We start from the raw sequence: 19649 nt of genomic DNA, 5'->3' as shown, positions 1-19649 counted from the left end.
GATAAATAGATAAATAAATAGATAAATAAATAGTTTTTTCTGCAGTTCTGATTATACTCTGAAATCTGTATCGGTCTTGTTGGGTTGCAGAACCGAACAGTTATTAAAGTTGGTGTATTAATTATATACTGTCCAGAGTTATTTCATGTGTGAGATGTGTGGTCTCCACATTTGACACATAAATAAACTTAGGAAGTAACACTGATTGACAATCAATTTCACATGCTGCTGTGCACAATCAATTTTGTACAGAACAAAGTGTTCAGTGAGAATATTTCATTCATTCAGATCTAGGATGTATTATTTATGTGTTCACTTTATTTTTTTGAACAGTATATCTACCTACTTACTTACCTACCTACCTATCTATCCTCTATCTATTTATTTAGCTATCCCTCTCTATCCCCCCCCTCCATCCATCCATCCATCCCCCCCTCTCTCCATCCATCCATCCATTCATTCCCCCCCTCTCTCCATCCATCCATCCATCCATCCATCCATCCATCCATCCATCCATCTATCTTAAGACCAATGTAGGCATAATCAGTTATTCATTTATCCCACATCCAACAGCTTGGGTATAATGGTGGGTTGTGTCAGCTACCCCTGGTAATTACTAGCTCAAGGGCTACCTCAAGGAATGTCCTTAATTTGAAGGTTGATCTGTTTAATTAATTATAGTCCTCTTCTTTGGGATAGATTGCCCCATTATGGGTCTTGTGGCAGATGTATTTTGGGGATTAAAGGAGTAAGCGCCTTAAACTAAGCCTGTCTTCGTTAAGGAGAGGTGAAGTCTGCAGAATTGCACAGTGCAGTGTAAGGATCGAGATATTCTACAAAAGCTTTGGAAGCTTCAAGTTCACCCTCCGAAACAAAGGTTTTGCTGCAGAGAAGAACATCGGTTGGAAGGGACCTTGGAGGTCTTCTAGAGCCCATCCCCCTGCTCAAGCAGAAGATCCTGTAATATACTATTTTCAACAAATGGTTATCCCATCTCTCGTTAAAAACTTCCAGTGTTGGAGCACTAGCAACTTCTGGAGGCAAGTTGTTCCACTGGTTAGTTGTTTTCACTGTCAGGAAATGTCTCCTTAGATAATAATAATAATAATAATAATAATAATAATAATAATAATTATTATTATTATTATTATTATTATTATTATTATTATTATTATTTATTGGATTTGTATGCCGCCCCTCTCCGGGGCGGCTAACAACAATAATAAACACAACATGTACAATCCAATAATAAAAACAACTAAAAACTCTTATTATAAAACCAAACATACACACAAACATACCATGCATAACTTGTAATGGCCTAGGGGGAAGGAATATCTTAACTTCCCCCATGCCTGGCGGTATAAATGAGTCTTGAGTAGTTTACAAAAGACAGAGAGGGTGGGGGCAGTTCTAATCTCCGGGGGGGAGTTGGTTCCAGAGGGCCGGGGCCGCCACAGAGAAGGCTCTTCCACTGGGGCCCGCCAAACGACATTGTTTAGTCGACGGGACCCGGAGAAGGCCAACTCTGTGGGACCTTATCGGTCGCTGGGATTCGTGCGGTAGCAGGCGGTTCCGGAGATAATCTGGTCCATTGCCATGTAGGGCTTTAAAGGTCATAACCAACACTTTGAATTGTGACCGGAAACTGATCGGCAGCCAATGCAGGCCACGGATTGTTGAAGAAACGTGGGCGAATCTTGGAAGCGCCACGATGGCTCTCGCGGCTGCGTTCTGCATGATCTGAAGTTCCCGAACACTTTTCAGAGGTAGCCCCATGTAGAGAGCGTTGCAGTTCCAGGTTGTTTCTCTCCTTGGTTAGTTTCCATCCATTGTTTCTTGTTCTGCCTTCAGCAGCTTTGGACCATAGTTTGACCCCCTTTTCTTCGTGGCAACCCCTCAAATATTGGAAGACTGCTATCATGTCACCCCCTAGTCCAGTGATGCCAAACCTATGGCATGGGTGGCACACGGAGCCATATTTGCTGGCCCATGAGTGGTTGCCCTAGCTCAGCTCCATTCTACACGTGTGTGCTGGCCAGCTGATTTTTGGCTCACACAGAGGCTCTGGGAGGGTGTTTTTGGCTTCCAGAGAGATTCCAGGGGGACGGAGGATGGCGTTTTTACCCACCCCAAGCTCCAGGGAAGCCTTTGGAGCCTGGGGAGGGCGAAACACCAGCCTACTGGGGCCACCAGAAGTTGGAAAACAGGCCGTTTCTGGCCTCCAGAGGGCCTTTGGGGGTCGGGGGGGAAGGTGTTTTCACCCTTCCCAGGCATTGAATTATGGGTGTCGGCACTCACGCACGTGGCTCGTGGATCATGAATTAACTGGGGCATCTTTCAGAAACTTCACAAAGATCTTCTCATACTTGCCAGATTTTTACTTGCTTTGCAAATGTTAGCATCTGGACAGGTTCAAATGTTGTAAAGGACCAATGGAGCATTTTGCGTGCGCATGGTCTTTCGGCACCCGAGAGCAAAAAGGTTTGCCATCGTTGGTATACTCTATATTCTATGAGCCAACAATGTGCAGCAGCAGCTAAAAAAGCCAACACAATCCTAAGCTGCATCAACAGGGGAATACACTCCAAGACCAGGGAAGTCTTAATACCACTCTACTACGCCCTGGTCCGACCACACCTGGAGTACTGTGTTCAGTTCTGGTCACCACACTTCAAAAGAGACATTGAAACTCTGGAGAAGGTGCAAAAAAGAGCAACCAAGATGATTAAAGGATTGGAAACCAAGACTTACGAAGAGAGATTGCGGGAACTGGGCATGGATAGCCTAGAGAAAAGGAGGGCCAGAGCGGACATGATAGCAGTCTACAAGTATACGAGGGGATGTCACAGAGAGGAGGGGATCACTTTATTCTTCAGGGCACCAGAGGGCCGGACGAGGAACAACAGCTGGAAGCTGACCAAGGAGAGATTCAACATGGAGATAAGGAGGAACTTCCTGACGGTCAGAGCGATCAACCAATGGAACAACCTACCAGCGGATGTTGTGAACTCCAACACTCTGGACATTTTAAAGAGAAGATTGAACTGCCACTTGACTGGTGTGCTATAGGGTTCCTGCTTGGGCAGGGGATTGAACTCGATGGCCTTCATGGTCCCTTTCAACTCTAAAAATAAATAAATAAACATAACAATTTAAACCAATATCAACCTATCTGTTTACATATTATAAAGTAATTCCAATTTATTCTTTGTAGCTTGGTCTCGAATTCTACTAGCCGTGTAACCTCTAACCGTATCCCATCGTCTCACCAGTTCTTGCATTTTATTTTCATTAACCATATTCATCTTTATGTCCATAATTTCAAACTGAATGTGGTCCACCATGTAGGCAAAACTCACTTAATCCATGTTCCATTTGGCAACGTAACAATTCGGGGCTCAGTTGTGGCCGTAACTCGCAGTCTCTCTTCAGCCAGTTTGCACAAACTTTCGACACCATCATCCGCAAACTACCAGCAGCGCAACAAAGCTGTTGTTTGCGTTACATCTGGAAACAGATAACCTGGATTTAGTTATCTGGCATTTGTCCTGCTAACCTCGTCTGGATGGTCTCCAAATGTTATTCCTGTAATCCAACGTTTGGAAAAAAGATTTCGGTTCTATTTTAGACTCTCGAAACCTGCCACTCAACCCCCCCCCCCCAGACCCTGGCTGGATTTTATCTAGGGTATGTTCATGTTTAGCTTGGGTTTTGCAAAGTTTGTGCAAACTCAGTTCTAATTTTTTTCTTGTCCAAAGCCCAGTTGAAGAATACCGCACAAATGAATCCGCGCCGCTAAGCCGGTTGGACGAAGCGGGCTCTCAGCCACCGTTTAGAAATACCGGCTGCAATAATTGTGTATTTTGGGCCAGGGAACAGCGTTTCAGCTACAACACAAACAAAGGCAGGCTGCAAACGAAACGCAGGAGACGGGAAAGGAAAAACCCAGGAGTCTCGACTAAAAGATTTATTTACCCCTGCGTTCTCTATGTGATGCTTTCCAGATGGCATGGACTCCACTGTGTTGACCACTCTGGCAAGGAATTCTGGGAAATGAAGTCTGGGATATTTTCAGAAACATAGAAACATAGGAGACTGATGGCAGAAAAAGACCTGATGGTCCATCTAGTCTGCCCTTATACTATTTCCTGTACAGTATTTTATCTTAGGATGGATAGATGTTTATCCCAGGCATGTTTAAATTCAGTTCCTGTGGGTTTACCAACCACGTCTGCTGGAAGTTTGTTCCAAGGATCTACTACTCTTTCAGTGAAATAATATTTTCTCACGTTGCTTTTTATCTTTCCCCCAACTAACTTCAGATTGTGTCCCCTTGTTCTTGTGTTCAATTGGAGCAATTTGATAATTTAATTTAATTTAATTTAATTTAATTTAATTTAATTTAATTTAATTTAATTTAATTTAATTTAATTTAATTTAATTTAATTTAATTTAATTTAATTTAATTTAATTTAATTTAATTTAATTTATTCGACTGCTATGCTGCCCAGTCCCATAGGACTCAGGGCGGCTTATCACAATAAAAAATAATACAATAGTACAATAGTTTTAAAAAAGTCGAACATCAACAGTAGATTAAAACCCAGTTATAACCCTAATGAACCCATTATAAAAACCTAGAAAATCTTTGCCTGAAATGGAATAGGGTTTGCTCAGTGAAGGGCTGCCTAATTTTCTACTACCACACTGTGGGCGTGGCTTATTGTGTGGGTGTGGCTTGATGGTCATGTGACCGGGTAGGAGTGGTTTGCCGGCCATGTGACAAGGTGGGAGAGGCTTGACAATCGTGACTGGGTGGGTGGGTTAGAGGTCATGTGACTGGGTGGGAGTGGCTTACCAACCAAGATAAGTTTTCAAATAAGTGCTTGGACTCTTTTTCAGTTGATGAAGTCCCATTATTTGAATAGCCACAAAAAAGGACAAATGATACGCAGCATTATTTTATTTTTTAATGTTTAATTTATTTAATTGGATTTGTATGCCGCCCCTCTCCGAGGACTCGGGGCGGCTCACAGCATATATAAAAACAAAACAATAATGTAAATCCAATTAATACTACAATTTTAAAACAATTTAAAAGAAAAACTTATCAACCAAACGTTCAGTTTTGGCAGCACAGTCCCACTTGAAGGTTTTGTACTGAACCCACAAGGTTCAGTATGATAACAGATTAGGCAAGTAGCTCAATTTTATTTCATTGCTATCAAAGTTCAGTTCTAGGTAATGATTAAAACATTTATGGGTAAAAACGTACTATTTGATTGTTTCCTATTTTAAAAGTAATTAAGGATCATACTAGAGAAGGAAGGACAATAACAAAACTATTAAGTATTCAATAAATAGGGCATAAACTTACTACCCCCCTCTGCATCCCCTCCCCCTCCCCAGTGGGGGCAGCAGCTCATTACTGGGTTTGCTGCCTGAGTAGGGAGCTGGACTCAGTGGTGGGTTCCTCCCAGTTCGGATTGATTCTTTAGAACTAGTAGTGGGAATTTCCCCCTGCTCGCAGAACTGGGAATGGCCATACCCACGAAACGGCTCCCTCGGTGGCGCCATAGGCACCACCATCTTGTTTTTCGTTTCTGTGCATGCGCAGAAGCTGGTTTTTGATTCTGCGCATGTGCAGGTGCTGGGTTTTTAGCACTGTGCATGCACGCACGTACAAAAGAGTATGCGCAGCACAGCCACGTGGCATGGAAGGAAGTGAACCAAGCAGCGAGATAAGTTAAAATCCACCCCTGGTTGGACTAGAACAGTGTTTTTCAACCAGTGTGCCACGGCATGGTCAGGTGTGCCGCGAAGCTCAGAGAGAGAAAGAAAGGAAGAGAGAGAGAAAGAGAGAAAGAAAGCAAGAGAGAGAGAGAAAGAAAGCAAGAGAGAGAAAGAGCGAGCGAGAGAGAAAGAGAACAAGAGAGAGAGAAAGAAAGCAAGAGAGAGAAAAAGAGAACAAGAAAAAGAAAGCAAGAAAGAAAGAGAGAGCAAGAGAGAGAAAGAAAGCAAGAGAGAGAGAGAAAGAGAGGGAGGGAAGGAGAGAGAGAGAAAGACATAGAGGGAGGTAGGGAGGGAGGGAGGGAGAGAGAAAGGGAGCAAAAAAGAGAGGAAGGAAGGAAACATAGAAACATAGAAGACTGACGGCAGAAAAAGACCCCATGGTCCATCTAGTCTGCCCTTTTACTATTTCCTGTATTTTATCTTACAATGGATATATGTTTATCCCAGGCATGTTTAAATTCGGTTACTGTGGATTTACCAACCACGTCTGCTGGAAGTTTGTTCCAAGGATCTACTACTCTTTCAGTAAAATAATACTTTCTCATGTTGCCTTTGATCTTTCCCCCAACTAACTTCAGATTGTGTCCCCTTGTTCTTGTGTTCACTTTCCTGTTAAAAACACTTCCCTCCTGAACCCTATTTAACCCTTTAACATATTTAAATGTTTCGATCATGTCCCCCCTTTTCCTTCTGTCCTCCAGACTATACAGATTGAGTTCATTAAGTCTTTCCTGATATGTTTTATACTTCAGACCTTCCACCATTCTTGTAGCCCGTCTTTGGACCCGTTCAATTTTGTCAATATCTTTTTGTAGGTGAGGTCTCCAGAACTGAACACAGAGAAAGAAAGAGGGAGAAAGAAACACAGAGAAAGAAGAGAAAGAAAGAGGGATGGAGAGAGAGAGAAAGAAAGATGAAGGGATAGAAAGAGGGAGGGAGAGAGAAACAGAGCGAAAGGGAGGAAGAGAGAGAGAGATAATTTTTTTGTCCAAACTTTTTTAGCCCTCCCCCCACTCAATGTGCCCCAGGGTTTCGTAAATGTAAAAAATGTGCCACGGCTCAAGAAAGGTTGAAAATCACAGGACTAGAAGACCTCCAAGACCCTTTCAAATCTCTTCTCTACCCCTACCCCTTCCTTTCCCTTCTTTCCCTTTACCGGAGGGAGTTCTGTTTTGCAAATATTTAGCAAATTGCTTGCATAGAATACCACTTTATAATGCCTTGGTAAGGCCACGTTTGGAGTAATGGATCCAGTTTTGGTCGTCACAGTGTAAAGCGACAAAGAGGATTGGGGTACTAGAGGCTAAAACATGAAGAACGGTTGCCGGAACTGGGCGTGGCTAGTTTGATGAAAAGAAGGACCAGGGGAGACATGATAGCAGTGTTTCAATATCTCAGAGGTTGCCACAAAGAAGAAGGAGTCAACCTATTCTCCAAAGCACCCGAGGGCAGAACAAGAAGCAATGGGTGGAAACTAAACAAGGAGAGAAGCAACTTAGAACTAAGGAGAAATTTCCTGACTGTCAGAATGGTTGATCAGTGGAACAGCTTGCCTCCAGAAGTTGTGAATGCCCCAACACTCGAAGTTTTTAAGCAGATGTTGGATAACCATCTGTCTGAAGTAGTGTAGGATTTCCTGCCTAAGCAGGGTGTTGGACTAGAAGACCTCCAAGGTCCCTTCCAACTCTATTGTTGTTATTATTATTATCAACAATACAACACAGCAAACGAGATCACTATGCTGGATTTCGTATTTCATCACCAGTCGGGCGCTTCCCAAGCACCTAGGACTGTGATGTAGCGGCAAATTATGTGTGCCGATCCCAGTAAAGCGGCCTTTTGCAATTGACAGATGGAGATTTTGTCAATTCCAGTGGTTTTCAAATGTCCGCTGAGATCCTTTGGCACTGCACCCAGTGTGCCAAGTACCACTGGGACCACTTTCACTGGCTTATGCCAGAGTCGTTGCAGCTCGATTTCTAGATCTTCAGATTTCACTAATTTCTCTAGCTGCTTCCCCTCAATTCTGCTGTCTCCTGGGATTGCAATGTCGATGATCCATACTTTCTTTTTCTCCACGATCACAATGTCTGGTGTGTTATGCTTCAGAATTCGGTCAGTCTGAAGTCAGAAGTCCCACAGTAGTTTTACTTGCTCATTTTTGACCACTTTTTCGGGCTTATGATCCCACCAGTTCTTTGCCGCTGGTAGATGGTAGTTCCGGCACAAGTTCCAGTGGATCATCTGTGCCACAGCATCGTGTCTATGCTTGTAGTCAGTCTGTGCGATCTTTTTTGCAGCAGCTGAGTATGTGATCGAATGTTTCGTCTGTTTCTTTACAGAGTCTGCACTTTGGATCGTCTGTTGACTTTTCAATTCTGGCTTTTTTGTTATTGTTGCTGTTGTTGTTGTTGTTGTTGTTGTTGTTGTTGTTATTATTATTATTATTATTATTATTGATGTGGAAGCTCTAGAAAGAGTGCAGAGAAAAGCAACAAATAGGATTAAGGGAATGCAGGTGTTACTAACTTAAGAACTGCAGCAATTCACTTAATAGCTATGGCTAAAGCGAGGCAAAACTTGCTGAACAATTGTCTGGCTTAGCTCAATTGTGGTTGTAGGTTCGAGGTCTACCAATAGGAGGATTCAGTGCTGAACAGCCAAACGGTGCTCAATTTGTAAGCAGCTTATTTTCCTATCTCAATGCTTTTAATTATGATTTCCCCAGGCCCTATTTATTTTTTAACCTCTAAAATTTTTCCAAGCTGGATTCTTCGGTGTTGCAATTTTCCTTCCAGGCCCAATTCAGTTGTTGCATCTTTCCAGCAGACGTGGTTGGCAAATCCACAGTAACTGAATTGAAACATGCTTGGGATAAACATATATCCATCCTGTTATGGTTCGCTCTGGCCCAGCTCCTGCCCCAAGGACTGTGGATGTGGGGGAGACATCCACATGCTGCAGGCCTGTTTTGCCCCCGGTGGAATCTGATGATGAAGGCTCCTCTGACCAAGAAGACATGAGTGACAGGGAGGAGGAGAGTGTGGCAGACAGCTCAGAAGGAGATCAATTATCTAGCTCCTCCTTGGATTCAGAACAAGAGTTAATGATACAGCCACGCATGCGGAGAGCGATGCATAAGCAACAACAACTGAGAGATTGTTATCAAAGAAAATGAGGCCACCTGTGTTTGGGTGGGGCTGTGGTCATTAGTGAGGCTGCTATAAAGAGCAGCCTGTGGGTTTGGCCATTGTGGAGGATTATCTGATCGTTGTGTTTCGTGACTGCTTTACTGACTTTGACCTTTTGTGTGCTGATTTTCCCCTGCTTTGAAACTAAACCAGAGCAAAGGGTGTTTCACTTTGTGAAAGAAGAAGGACTGTGAATTGCCTCACAGCTGCAAGCTAAGTATCACAGGACTGATAAGGGTGTGTTATGCTTAAATTACCAGTTTGTTTGGAGACAAGGGCTCTTTGCTATACCAAAAGAGGGCTTGGTTTAAGTGAATTTTCATTATAAAGAACATTGTTTTGAATTTTCAAACGTGTGTGTGTGTCTGAAATTTGTACCTGTGAATTTTTGGGAGGATTCTACCAGAGAGCCGGACAGAACACATCCTAAGATAAAATACAGGAAATAGTATAAGGGCAGACTAGATGGACCATGAAGTCTTTTTTCTGCTGTCAATCTTCTATGTTTCTATGTTTTTCTCTACGAAATAGAAAAAGAAAATAACCAATGGAAAAGGGCTATTAAGTGTCGTTTGTTTCAGATCCTTTGAGGTTTGAACTTTGCCTGGCTGTTGTTGTCCTTGGCAAACACAATTGTGGCAGGGAAACAATGGCTTGCTGAGAAGTTGCGTGGCTGACATGACATCTCGGAAAAATCCATTAGGACGGATGTAATTTGAAAAACGGGCAAGCAAAGAGAAAATATTTGGTGGAGAATTTGGCGGCGGCTGCACGAAATTCAGCAAAGTATCCATCAGGCCACATTGGAAAGATGCCACGGAGTGACAGTCCTGTGGCACATTCGTGGGAAAGAAAATAAACCACAAGGAACTTGTATTTCTCGATATACACACATACACATTCACACCGAGAGAAATTGGTTGCGCTTTCATGCAGGAGTCTTAATTCCTTCCCCTGTGCTGATCAGAAGCTGATCAATATCTAAATCAAACTTGGCAACTTGGAGATAAGAGGATTTCCACTCCCAGAATCCCCCGGCCAGTGTCCTTTAAGATGGGTGGACTTCCACTTCCTGGGTACAGAAACCATCATAAACACGAACCACTTGCCAAGCGTCCAAATTTTGATCATATCACGGGGATGTGCAACAGTCGTGTGTGTGAAAAAAAATGGGATAAATCCCTTTTTTTCTGATGCTATTGTAACAACTTCCAACAGTGACTAACTGGACGGTCATTAAGTCAAGGACTACCTGTCAAAATCGGGATCAAGTCACATTTATGATGTGGCTTTATAACATGACAACTTTCAACCATAGTGGCCAGGGTCTATGATGGTCATAAGTCGAGGACTACCGGTATATTTTTTTGTGAAATATCACACACACACTCTCACACTCAATCACACCTACCTGAAAAGAAGTGTGGTGGGGAAATCAGGTGTGCTTGTTCATTCATTCATTCATTCATTCATTCATTCATTCATTCATCCATCCAATACACAAATACATAGGAAGAAAATAAACATGAAGTAATATATATAAGAATAAAAGTGAAAATAGAAGAGAAGATATATGAAAGGAAGAAAATATATATGATATACAGTATGAGAGAAAGGAAAGACAATTGGACAGGGGACGAAAGGCACACTACTGCACTTATGTACGCCCCTTACTGATCCTAATGTACTTTGACTTGATTGTGCAAAAAGGTGGACCGGAGGGGGATTGATGTAGGTTTGTTCACAAGCAACCAAAGAGAAACACACACACACAAACCACACTTTTCTGTCCACAGCTGTTTTGCTTGGCTTCTTAATAACTTGGGAATGTGGGCTGGAATGAGCTATTTAAAGGCCCCCAGGCTTCTGGTTTCCATCTGTGGCTGGGGTAATAGAGGGGGGGGAGCATGGTTTTCTGGAAATAGCAACACCCCCGCCGCCTCTCCCCCCCTTCCCTTTTTGATCACGGCTATCCTAGCTATTTTTCTGGCTCCTTTTATTCCCAGTGTCCCCAAACTAAATCGGTCTAGTTTTAGAAACATGGAAATAGAAGATTGATGGCAGAAAAAGACATTCTTATTATTATTATTATTATTATTATTATTATTATTATTATTATTATTATTATTATTATGTCAGTACAACACGGCAAACAAGATCACTTTGCTGGATCTCGTATTTCATCACCAGTCGGGCGCTTCCCAAGGACCTAGGACTGCGTGATGTAGCGGCGAATTATGTTTGCCGATCCCAGTAAAGCGGCCTTTTGCAATTGACAGATGGAGATTTGTCAATTCCAATGGTTTTCAAATGTCCGCTGAGATCCTTTGGCCCTGCGCCCAGCGTGCCAAGGACCACTGGGACCACTTTCACGGGCTTATGCCAGAGTCGTTGCAGCTCGATTTTTAGATCTTCATATTTCACTAATTTCTCTAGCTGCTTCTCCTCAATTCTGCTGTCTCCTGGGATTGCGATGTCGATGATCCATACTTTCTTTTCCTCTACAATCACAATGTCTGGTGTGTTATGCTTCAGAATTTGGTCAGTCTGAAGTCGGAAGTCCCACAGTAGTTTTGCTTGCTCATTTTTGACCACTTTTTCGGGCTTATTAATTAATTGTTAATTAACTGTTAATTAATTAACTGTTTTTATTGTGTTGTGAGCCGCCCCAACTCTACGGAGAGGGGCGGCATACGAATCTAATTAATTAATTAATTAATTAATTAATTAGATTCGTATGCCGCCCCTCTCCATAGAGTCGGGGCGGCTCACAACACAATAAAAACAGTTTATAACAAATCTAATAATTTACAATATAAAATATTAAAAACCCCATTATTAAACAGACATATACACAAGCATACCATACATAAATTGTATAGGCCCGGGGGAGATATCTCAGTTCCCCCATGCCTGACGACAAAGGTGGGTTTTAAGGAGTTTGCGAAAGGCGAGGAAGGTAGGGGCAGTTCTAATCTCTGCGGGGAGCTGGTTCCAGAGAGTCGGGGCCGCCACAGAGAAGGCTCTTCCCCTGGGGCCAACTGACATTGTTTAGTTGACAGGACCCGGAGAAGGCCCACTCTGTGGGACCTAATCGGTCGCTGGGATTCGTGCGGCAGAAGGCGGTCTCGGAGATATTCTGGTCCCACCTTATGATCCCACCAGTTCTTTGCCACTGGTAAATGGTAGTTCCGGCACAAGTTCAGTGGATCATCTGTGCCACAGCATCATGTCTATGCTTGTAGTCAGTCTGTGCGATCTTTTTGCAGAGTCTGACTACAAGCATAGACATATTATTATTATTAATTAGATTTGTATGCCGCCCTTCTCCGAGGACTCGGAGCGGCTCACAACAAAATACAATGTCACAAACCCAATATACTAAAAACACATTAAAAACCCCTTATTAAAAAACCCCTACAACTCACACAGACCGTACACAATTCTACCATAGCCTTAGCATAGCCTAGGGGCAACTCAGTTACCCCATGCCTGGCGACATAGGTGGGTTTTGAGTAACTTACGAAAGGCAAGGAGGGTGGGAGCAGTTCTAATCCCCGAGGGGAGTTGATTCCAGAGGGCCGGGGTCGCCATAGAGAAGGCTCTTCCCCTGGGTCCCGCCAGATGACATTGTTTAGTTGAGGGGACCCAGGGCAGGCCGACTCTGTGGGACCTTATCAGACGCTGGGATTCATGTGGCAGAAGACAGTCCCGAATGTATTCTCATGGTCCATCTAGTCTGCCCTTATACTATTTCCTGTATTTTATCTTAGGATGGATCTATGTTTATCCTAGGCATGTTTAAATTCATCTACTGTACAGTGGATTTACCAACCACGTCTGCTGGAAGTTTGTTCCAAGGATCTACTACTCTTTCAGTAAAATAATATTTTCTCATGTTGCTTCTGATCTTTCCCCCAACTAACTTCAGATTGTGTCCCCTTGTTCTTGTGTTCACTTTCCTATTAAAAACACTTCCCTCCTGAACCTTATTTAACCCTTTAATATATTTAAATGTTTCAATCATGTCCCCCCTTTTCCTTCTGTCCTCCAGACTATACAGATTGAGTTCATGAAGTCTTTCCTGATACGTTTTATGCTTAAGACCTTCCACCATTCTTGTAGCCCGTCTTTGGTCAACCTTTTTTTCCTCGGATGTCAAAAGATCATGTTCGTGCGCTATTGCGCAGGCACGAATGCCCACACCCATAATTCAACGCCTGGGGAGGGTAAAAACAGCTTCCCTCCTTCCGTCTTTCCTTCCTGTTTTTCCCTTCCTTCCTCCCTCCTTCCTTTCTTCCCTCTCTCCCTTCCTCCTTCCTTCCTTCCTTCCTTCCTTCCTTCCCTCCTTCCTTTCTCCCTCCCTCTACCTTCCATGTATCCATCCTTCCTTTATTCCCTTCTTCCATCTTTCCTTCCTGTTTTTCCCTTCCTTCCTTCCCTCCCTTCTTCCTTCCTTCCCTCCTTCCTTCCTTCCCTCCCTCCTTCCTTCCTTCCCTCCTTCCTTTCTCCCTCCCTCTACCTTCCATTTATCCATCCTTCCTTTATTCCCTCCTTCCATCTTTCCTTCCTGTTTTTCCCTTCCTTCCTTCCTCCCTCCCTCCTTCCTTCTTTCCTTCCCTCCTTCCTTTCTCCCTCTACCTTCCATTTATCCATCCTTCCTTTATTCCCTCCTTCCGTCTTTCCTTCCTGTTTTTCCCTTCCTTCCCTTCCTTCTTCCTTCCTTCCCTCCCTTCCTCCTTCCTTCCTTCCTTCCCTCCTTCATTTCTCCCTCCCTCTACCTTCCATGTATCCATCCTTCCTTTATTCCCTTCTTCCATCTTTCCTTCCTGTATTTCCCTTCCTTCCTTCCCTCCCTTCTTCCTTCCTTCCTTCCCTCCCTCCTTCCTTCCCTCCTTCCTTTCTCCCTCCCTCTACCTTCCATTTATCCATCCTTCCTTTATTCCCTCCTTCCATCTTTCCTTCCTGTTTTTCCCTTCCTTCCTCCCTCCCTCCCTCCTTCCTTCTTTCCTTCCCTCCTTCCTTTCTCCCTCTACCTTCCATTTATCCATCCTTCCTTTATTCCCTCCTTCCGTCTTTCCTTCCTGTTTTTCCCTTCCTTCCTCCCTCCTTCCTTTCTTCCCTCCCTTCCTCCTTCCTTCCTTCCTTCCCTCCTTCCTTTCTCCCTCCCTCTACCTTCCCTGTATCCATCCTTCCTTTATTCCATTTTTCCATCATTCCTTCCTGTTTTTCCCTTCCTTCCTTCCCTCCCTTCTTCCTTCCTTCCCTCCCTCCCTCCCTTCCTCCTTCCTTCCTTCCCTCCTTCCTTTCTCCCTCCCTCTACCTTCCATGTATCCATCCTTCCTTTATTCCCTCCTTCCATCTTTCCTTCCTGTTTTCCCTTCCTCCCTCCCTCCCTCCTTCCTTCCTTCCCCCCTCTACCTTCCATTTATCCATCCTTCCTTCCCTCCCTCCCTCTTTCCTTCCTGTTTTTCCCTTCCTTCCTTCCTTCCTTCCTTTCTCCCTCCCTCTACTTTCCATGTATTCATCCTTCCTTTCTTCCCTCCTTCCATCTTTCCTTTCTGTTTTTCTCTTCCCTTCTTTCATTCTTCTTTCTACCTCCTCCTTCCCTCAGTTTTTTCCACAGTGGCTTTTCTCAGGGCCACAGAATCCTGGAGCCTAATCAAAGCACAAGGACAGAATTGCCCAACAGACCAGGCAAAAAATGAGCTGAAATGAACCCAGTCCAATATTTTGTGCAACCGCAGCCTGGGGCATTCACTGACCTGGCCCAACCTGTGTTGTTCAAAAGCCACCAAGCCCTTGCGATGGGTATCATGGTGGGGAAATTCCAGCAAAGCCGGAATTGATTCCGGTCACCTTTGAAAAAAAACTGATCGGATTGTTCCAGGCAGGGGCAAGTCAGTTTCTCCCTCTTGTTGCCTTGATCCGGTTTCAAAGGGTCAAATAAAGGTAGCCCTTGACCTAACAGTGTAGTGACCGTTCAAAGCTATACAGCACTCCAAAAAAGTGAGTTGTGATTGTTGTTTACATTGATTGTTCTGTACATTGAGCACTATCTAACAAAGTCTAACACTCCACAGTCTACATTGGTTGCCGATCGGTTTCCGGTCACAATTCAAAGTGTTGGTTATGACCTATAAAGACCTTCATGGCACTGGACCAGATTATCTCAGGGACCGCCTTCTGCCGCACGAATCCCAGCAGCCAGTTAGGTCCCATAGAGTGGGTCTTCTCTGGGTCCTGTCAACTAAACAATGTCGCTTGGCGGGATCCAGGGGAAGAGCCTTCTCTGTGGCGGCCCCGGCCCTCTGGAACCAACTCCCCCCAGAGATTAGAATTGCCCCCACCCTCCTTGCCTTTCGTAAGCTGCTTAAAACCCACCTCTGCCACCAGGCATGGGGGAATTGAGATATTCTTTCCCCCTAGGCCTTTACAATTTTATGCATGGTATGTCTGTATATATGTTTGGTTTTTATAATAATGGGTTTTTAACTGTTTTTAGTATTGGATTATTATTTTATGCTGCTTTATTACTGTTGTTAGCCGCCCCGAGTCTGCGGAGAGGGGCGGCATACAAATCCAATAAATAAATAAATAAATAAAATAAAAGTGAAATTCAGTGGTGAAATATAAGGATCTTGACAGGCTTGAACATTGAGTGCTATCAAACAAAATGAAATTCAATGGTGAAAAAAGTCAGCTTCTACATTTAGGCAAGAAAAACAAAATGCACAGGCAAAGTATATGGGGTACCTTACTCAATAGTAGTAACTGTGAGAAGGACCTTGGAGTCCAAGTGGACAACTATTTAAATATGAGCCAGCTGTTTGCAGCAGCTGCCAAAAAAGCCAACACAGTTCTAGGCTGCATTAACAGAGGGATAGAATCAAGATCGTGTGAAGGGTTAATACCACTTTATAAGGCCTTGGTAAGGCCACACTTGGAATACTGCATTCAGTTTTGGTTGCCACGATGTATTTTTGTAGTTCGTCTTTGGACCCGTTCAATTCGATCCATATCTTTTTGTAGGTGAGGTCTCCAGAACTGGACACAGTACAGTGTTCCCTCGATTTTCGCGGGGGATGCGTTCCGAGACCGCCCGTGAAAGCTGAATTTCCGCAAAGTAGAGATGCAGAAGTAAATACACTATTTTTGGCTGTGAACAGTATCACAAGCCTTCCCTTAACACTTTAAGCCCCTAAAGTGCGATTTCCCATTCCCTTAGCAATCATTTAGATCATTACTCACCATGTTTATTTATTAAAGTTTATTAAAAAAATATATTTATTAAAGGCAGATGAAAGTTTGGCGATGACATATGACGTCATCGGGCAGGAAAAACTGTGGTATAGGGAAAAAACCCGCAAAGTATTTTTTAATTAATATTTTTGAAAAACCATGGTACAGTATAGACTTTTCGCAAAGTTCGAACCCGCGAAAATCGAGGGAACACTGTATTCTCACCAGCGCTCTATACAGCGGGATCACAATCTCCCTCTTCCTGCTTGTTATACCTCTAGCTATGCAGCCAACCATTCTACTCGCTTTCCCTACCACCTGACTGCACTGTTCACCCACTGTCCCTCCCTCCCTCTCTTCCTTCTCAAGCAATAGCACTTAGACTTATATACTGCTTTATACCGCTTTACAGCCCACTCTAAGCAAATTAGAGTCTGCATTTCATCCCCAACAATCTGGGTTCCTCATTTTACCGACCTTGGAAGGATGGAAGGCTGAGTCAACCTTGAGCCAATCAGGATCGAACCCCCGCCCTTGGGCAGAGTTAGTCTGTAATATCTGTAATATAAGATCATGCAGAATGCAGCTGCGAGAGCAATCATGGGCTTCCCTAGGTATGCCCATGTTACACCAACACTCCGCAGTCTGCATTGGTTGCCGATCGGTTTCCGGTCACAATTCAAAGTGTTGCTTATGACCTATAAAGCCCTTCATGGCACCGGACCAGATTATCTCTGGGACCGCCTTCTGCTGCATGAATCCCAGCGACCAGTTAGGTCCCACAGAGTTGGCCTTCTCCGGGTCCCGTCAACTAAACAATGTCGTTTGGCGGGACCCAGGGGAAGAGCCTTCTCTGTGGCGGCCCCGAACCTCTGGAACCAGCTCCCCCTGGAAATCAGGACTTCCCCCACCCTCCTTGCCTTTCGTAAACTTCTTAAAACCCACCTCTGCCGTCAGGCATGGGGGAACTGAGACATCTCCCCTTGCCTATGTAGTGTTATGTATGGAATGTTTGTGTGTATGTTTTTTTTATATAAGTTTTTTTTAGGTTTTTAATGTAAAATTGTTATTTTAGATTTAATATTCGATTTGCCATTGTATACTGTTTTATCACTGCTGTGAGCCACCCCGAGTCTGCGGAGAGGGGCGGCATACATAGAAACATAGAAGACTGACGGCAGAAAAAGACCTCATGGTCCATCTAGTCTGCCCTTATACTATTTCCTGTATTTTATCTTACGATGGATCTATGTTTATCCCAGGCATGTTTAAATTCGGTTACTGTGGATTTACCAACCACGTCTGCTGGAAGTTTGTTCCAAGGATCTACTACTCTTTCAGTAAAATAATATTTTCTCATGTTGCCTTTGATCTTTCCCCCAACTAAATAATATCTATATCTAATACAAATCTAAATAATAATAATAATAATAATAATAATAATAATAATAATAATAATAATATTCTAATCACTGCGCTACCAGGGCTCTTACTTGGGTCTCTCTGTGAAGGTTGATATGGTAACATCCTGAGATACCTTACTCAGAACTGAAACCCTGAAAGTTAAAGAGCCGGGGGGGGCGGGGCGCAGTGGTTAGAGTGCAGCACTGCAGGCTACTTCATCTAACTGCTAGCTGTAGTTCAGCGGTTCAAATCTCACCACCGGCTCAAGGTTGACTCAGCCTTCCATCTGTCCGAGGCGGGTAAAAATGAGGACCCAGATTGTTGGGGGCAATAGGCTGATTCTTCAAACCACTTAGAGAGGGCTGTGAAAGTGCTATGAAGTGGTATATAAGTCTGAATACTAATGCTATATAATGTGCACAATGACTGTTGTTTGGAAAACCCATTCTTGTTTTTATCGTTTTTTTATCCACTCAGGTTAACGTGGGTCAGTTGGCTCCCGGTTTTGTTATCCCAAAGTCTTCGCCAGTGTGTGGGGCCTGCGCCACACCGGCCCCCTGCCGAATCACGGCCTTCACCTGTGTGCTCCAGTGTTTCCCCTGCGACCCGTCGTGCCGGAGGACCTCCTGGGCCACCTCCGAGTTCACGCAGCATTCGGTGGCGCCAATGGTGAAGATGACGCGGTCCAAGACATTCCAAGCGTACTTGCCTTCGTGCCATCGCACGTACAGCTGCATCCATTGCAGGGCTCACCTGGCCAACCACGATGAACTCATTTCAAAGGTAGGTTGTCCTCAAGCAGAGGGGATTGCTAGAGCCCCTGGGAAATTGAAAAACCAGGACAATGTTAACAGAGGTTTCACGTACAAAGAGCCCTCGAGCTGCAACCACATTTGAAACATTAAATTTATGTTGTTAAGTGTGTTTTGCCTCATTTTTACAACCTTTGCTCCGGAGGCAAATTCTTTATGGGTCCAATCACATTTGGCCAATCGAGAATTCTATTTTTTTGTTGCTACAGTCATTAAGCGAATGATTGCAGTTGTTCAGCTAAGTTTGTTAACGGTTGTAAAGTGAATCTGGCTCCCTTTAATAGGGAAGTGAACCCAAGAACAAGGGGGACACAATCTGAGGTTCGTTGGGGGAAAGATCAGAAGCAATGTGAGAAAATATTATTTGACTGAAAGAGTAGTAGATGCTTGGAACAAACTTCCAGCAGATGTGGTTGGTAAACCCACAGTCACTGAATTTAAACATGTCTGGGATAAACATAGATCCATCCTAAGATAAAATACAGGAAATAGTACAAGGGCAGACGAGATGGACCAGGAGGTCTTTTTCTGCCGCCATTCTTCTATGTTTCTATGTGTCTCCCTTGACTTTGCTTGTCACTCATGCCCTCATCACCTCGAGGCTCGACTACTGTAATGCTCTCTATATGGGGTACCTTTGAAAAGTGTTTGGAAACTTCAGATCGTGCAGAATGCAGCTGCGAGAGCAATCATGGGCTTTCCCAAATATGCCCATGTTTCACCAACACTCCGCAGTCTGCATTGGTTGCCGATCAGTTTCCGGTCACAATTCAAAGTGTTAGTTATGACCTATAAAGCCCTTCATGGCACCGGACCAGACTATCTCAGGGACTGCCTTCTGCTGCACGAATCCCAGCGACCAGTTAGGTCCCACAGAGTTGGCCTTCTCCGGGTCCCGTCAACTAAACAATGTCGCTTGGCGGGACCCAGGGGAAGAGCAAGGAGGGTGGGAGCAATTCTAATCTCTGGGGGGAGTTGGTTCCAGAGGGTCGGGGCCGCCACAGAGAAGGCTCTTTTCCTGGGTCCCGCTAAACGACATTGTTTAGTTGACGGGACCCGGAGAAGGCCAACTCTGTGGGACCTAACCAGTCGCTTGGATTCGTGCGGCAGAATAGATGTGATTCAGTACCAGTATCGGGTTCCTAGCGGAACGGAGGGGGAGATGCCACACCAGTAGCGGAAATAGAGCTGCACGCACATCTCT

The 19649-nt window shown here is 44.1% G+C and overlaps 1 protein-coding gene across 1 annotated transcript in view; it reads left to right on the top strand.

Annotated features, from left to right (window-relative positions):
• YPEL2 (yippee like 2) overlaps positions 1-19649 on the top strand; it is a 96934-nt gene that overhangs the window by 45590 nt on the left and 31695 nt on the right. Inside the window, exon 2 of the mRNA XM_070742614.1 lies at positions 18111-18416. Coding sequence (XP_070598715.1) covers positions 18300-18416 — 117 coding nt within the window. The 5' untranslated portion in view covers positions 18111-18299. The remainder of the gene's footprint in view (positions 1-18110; positions 18417-19649) is intronic.

Source organism: Erythrolamprus reginae, chromosome 1 (assembly GCF_031021105.1).
Source record: "Erythrolamprus reginae isolate rEryReg1 chromosome 1, rEryReg1.hap1, whole genome shotgun sequence".
Lineage (NCBI taxonomy): Eukaryota > Metazoa > Chordata > Lepidosauria > Squamata > Dipsadidae > Erythrolamprus > Erythrolamprus reginae.
Note: the sequence above shows the minus strand (reverse complement) of the source record. Positions and strands in the feature narration are given on the sequence as shown.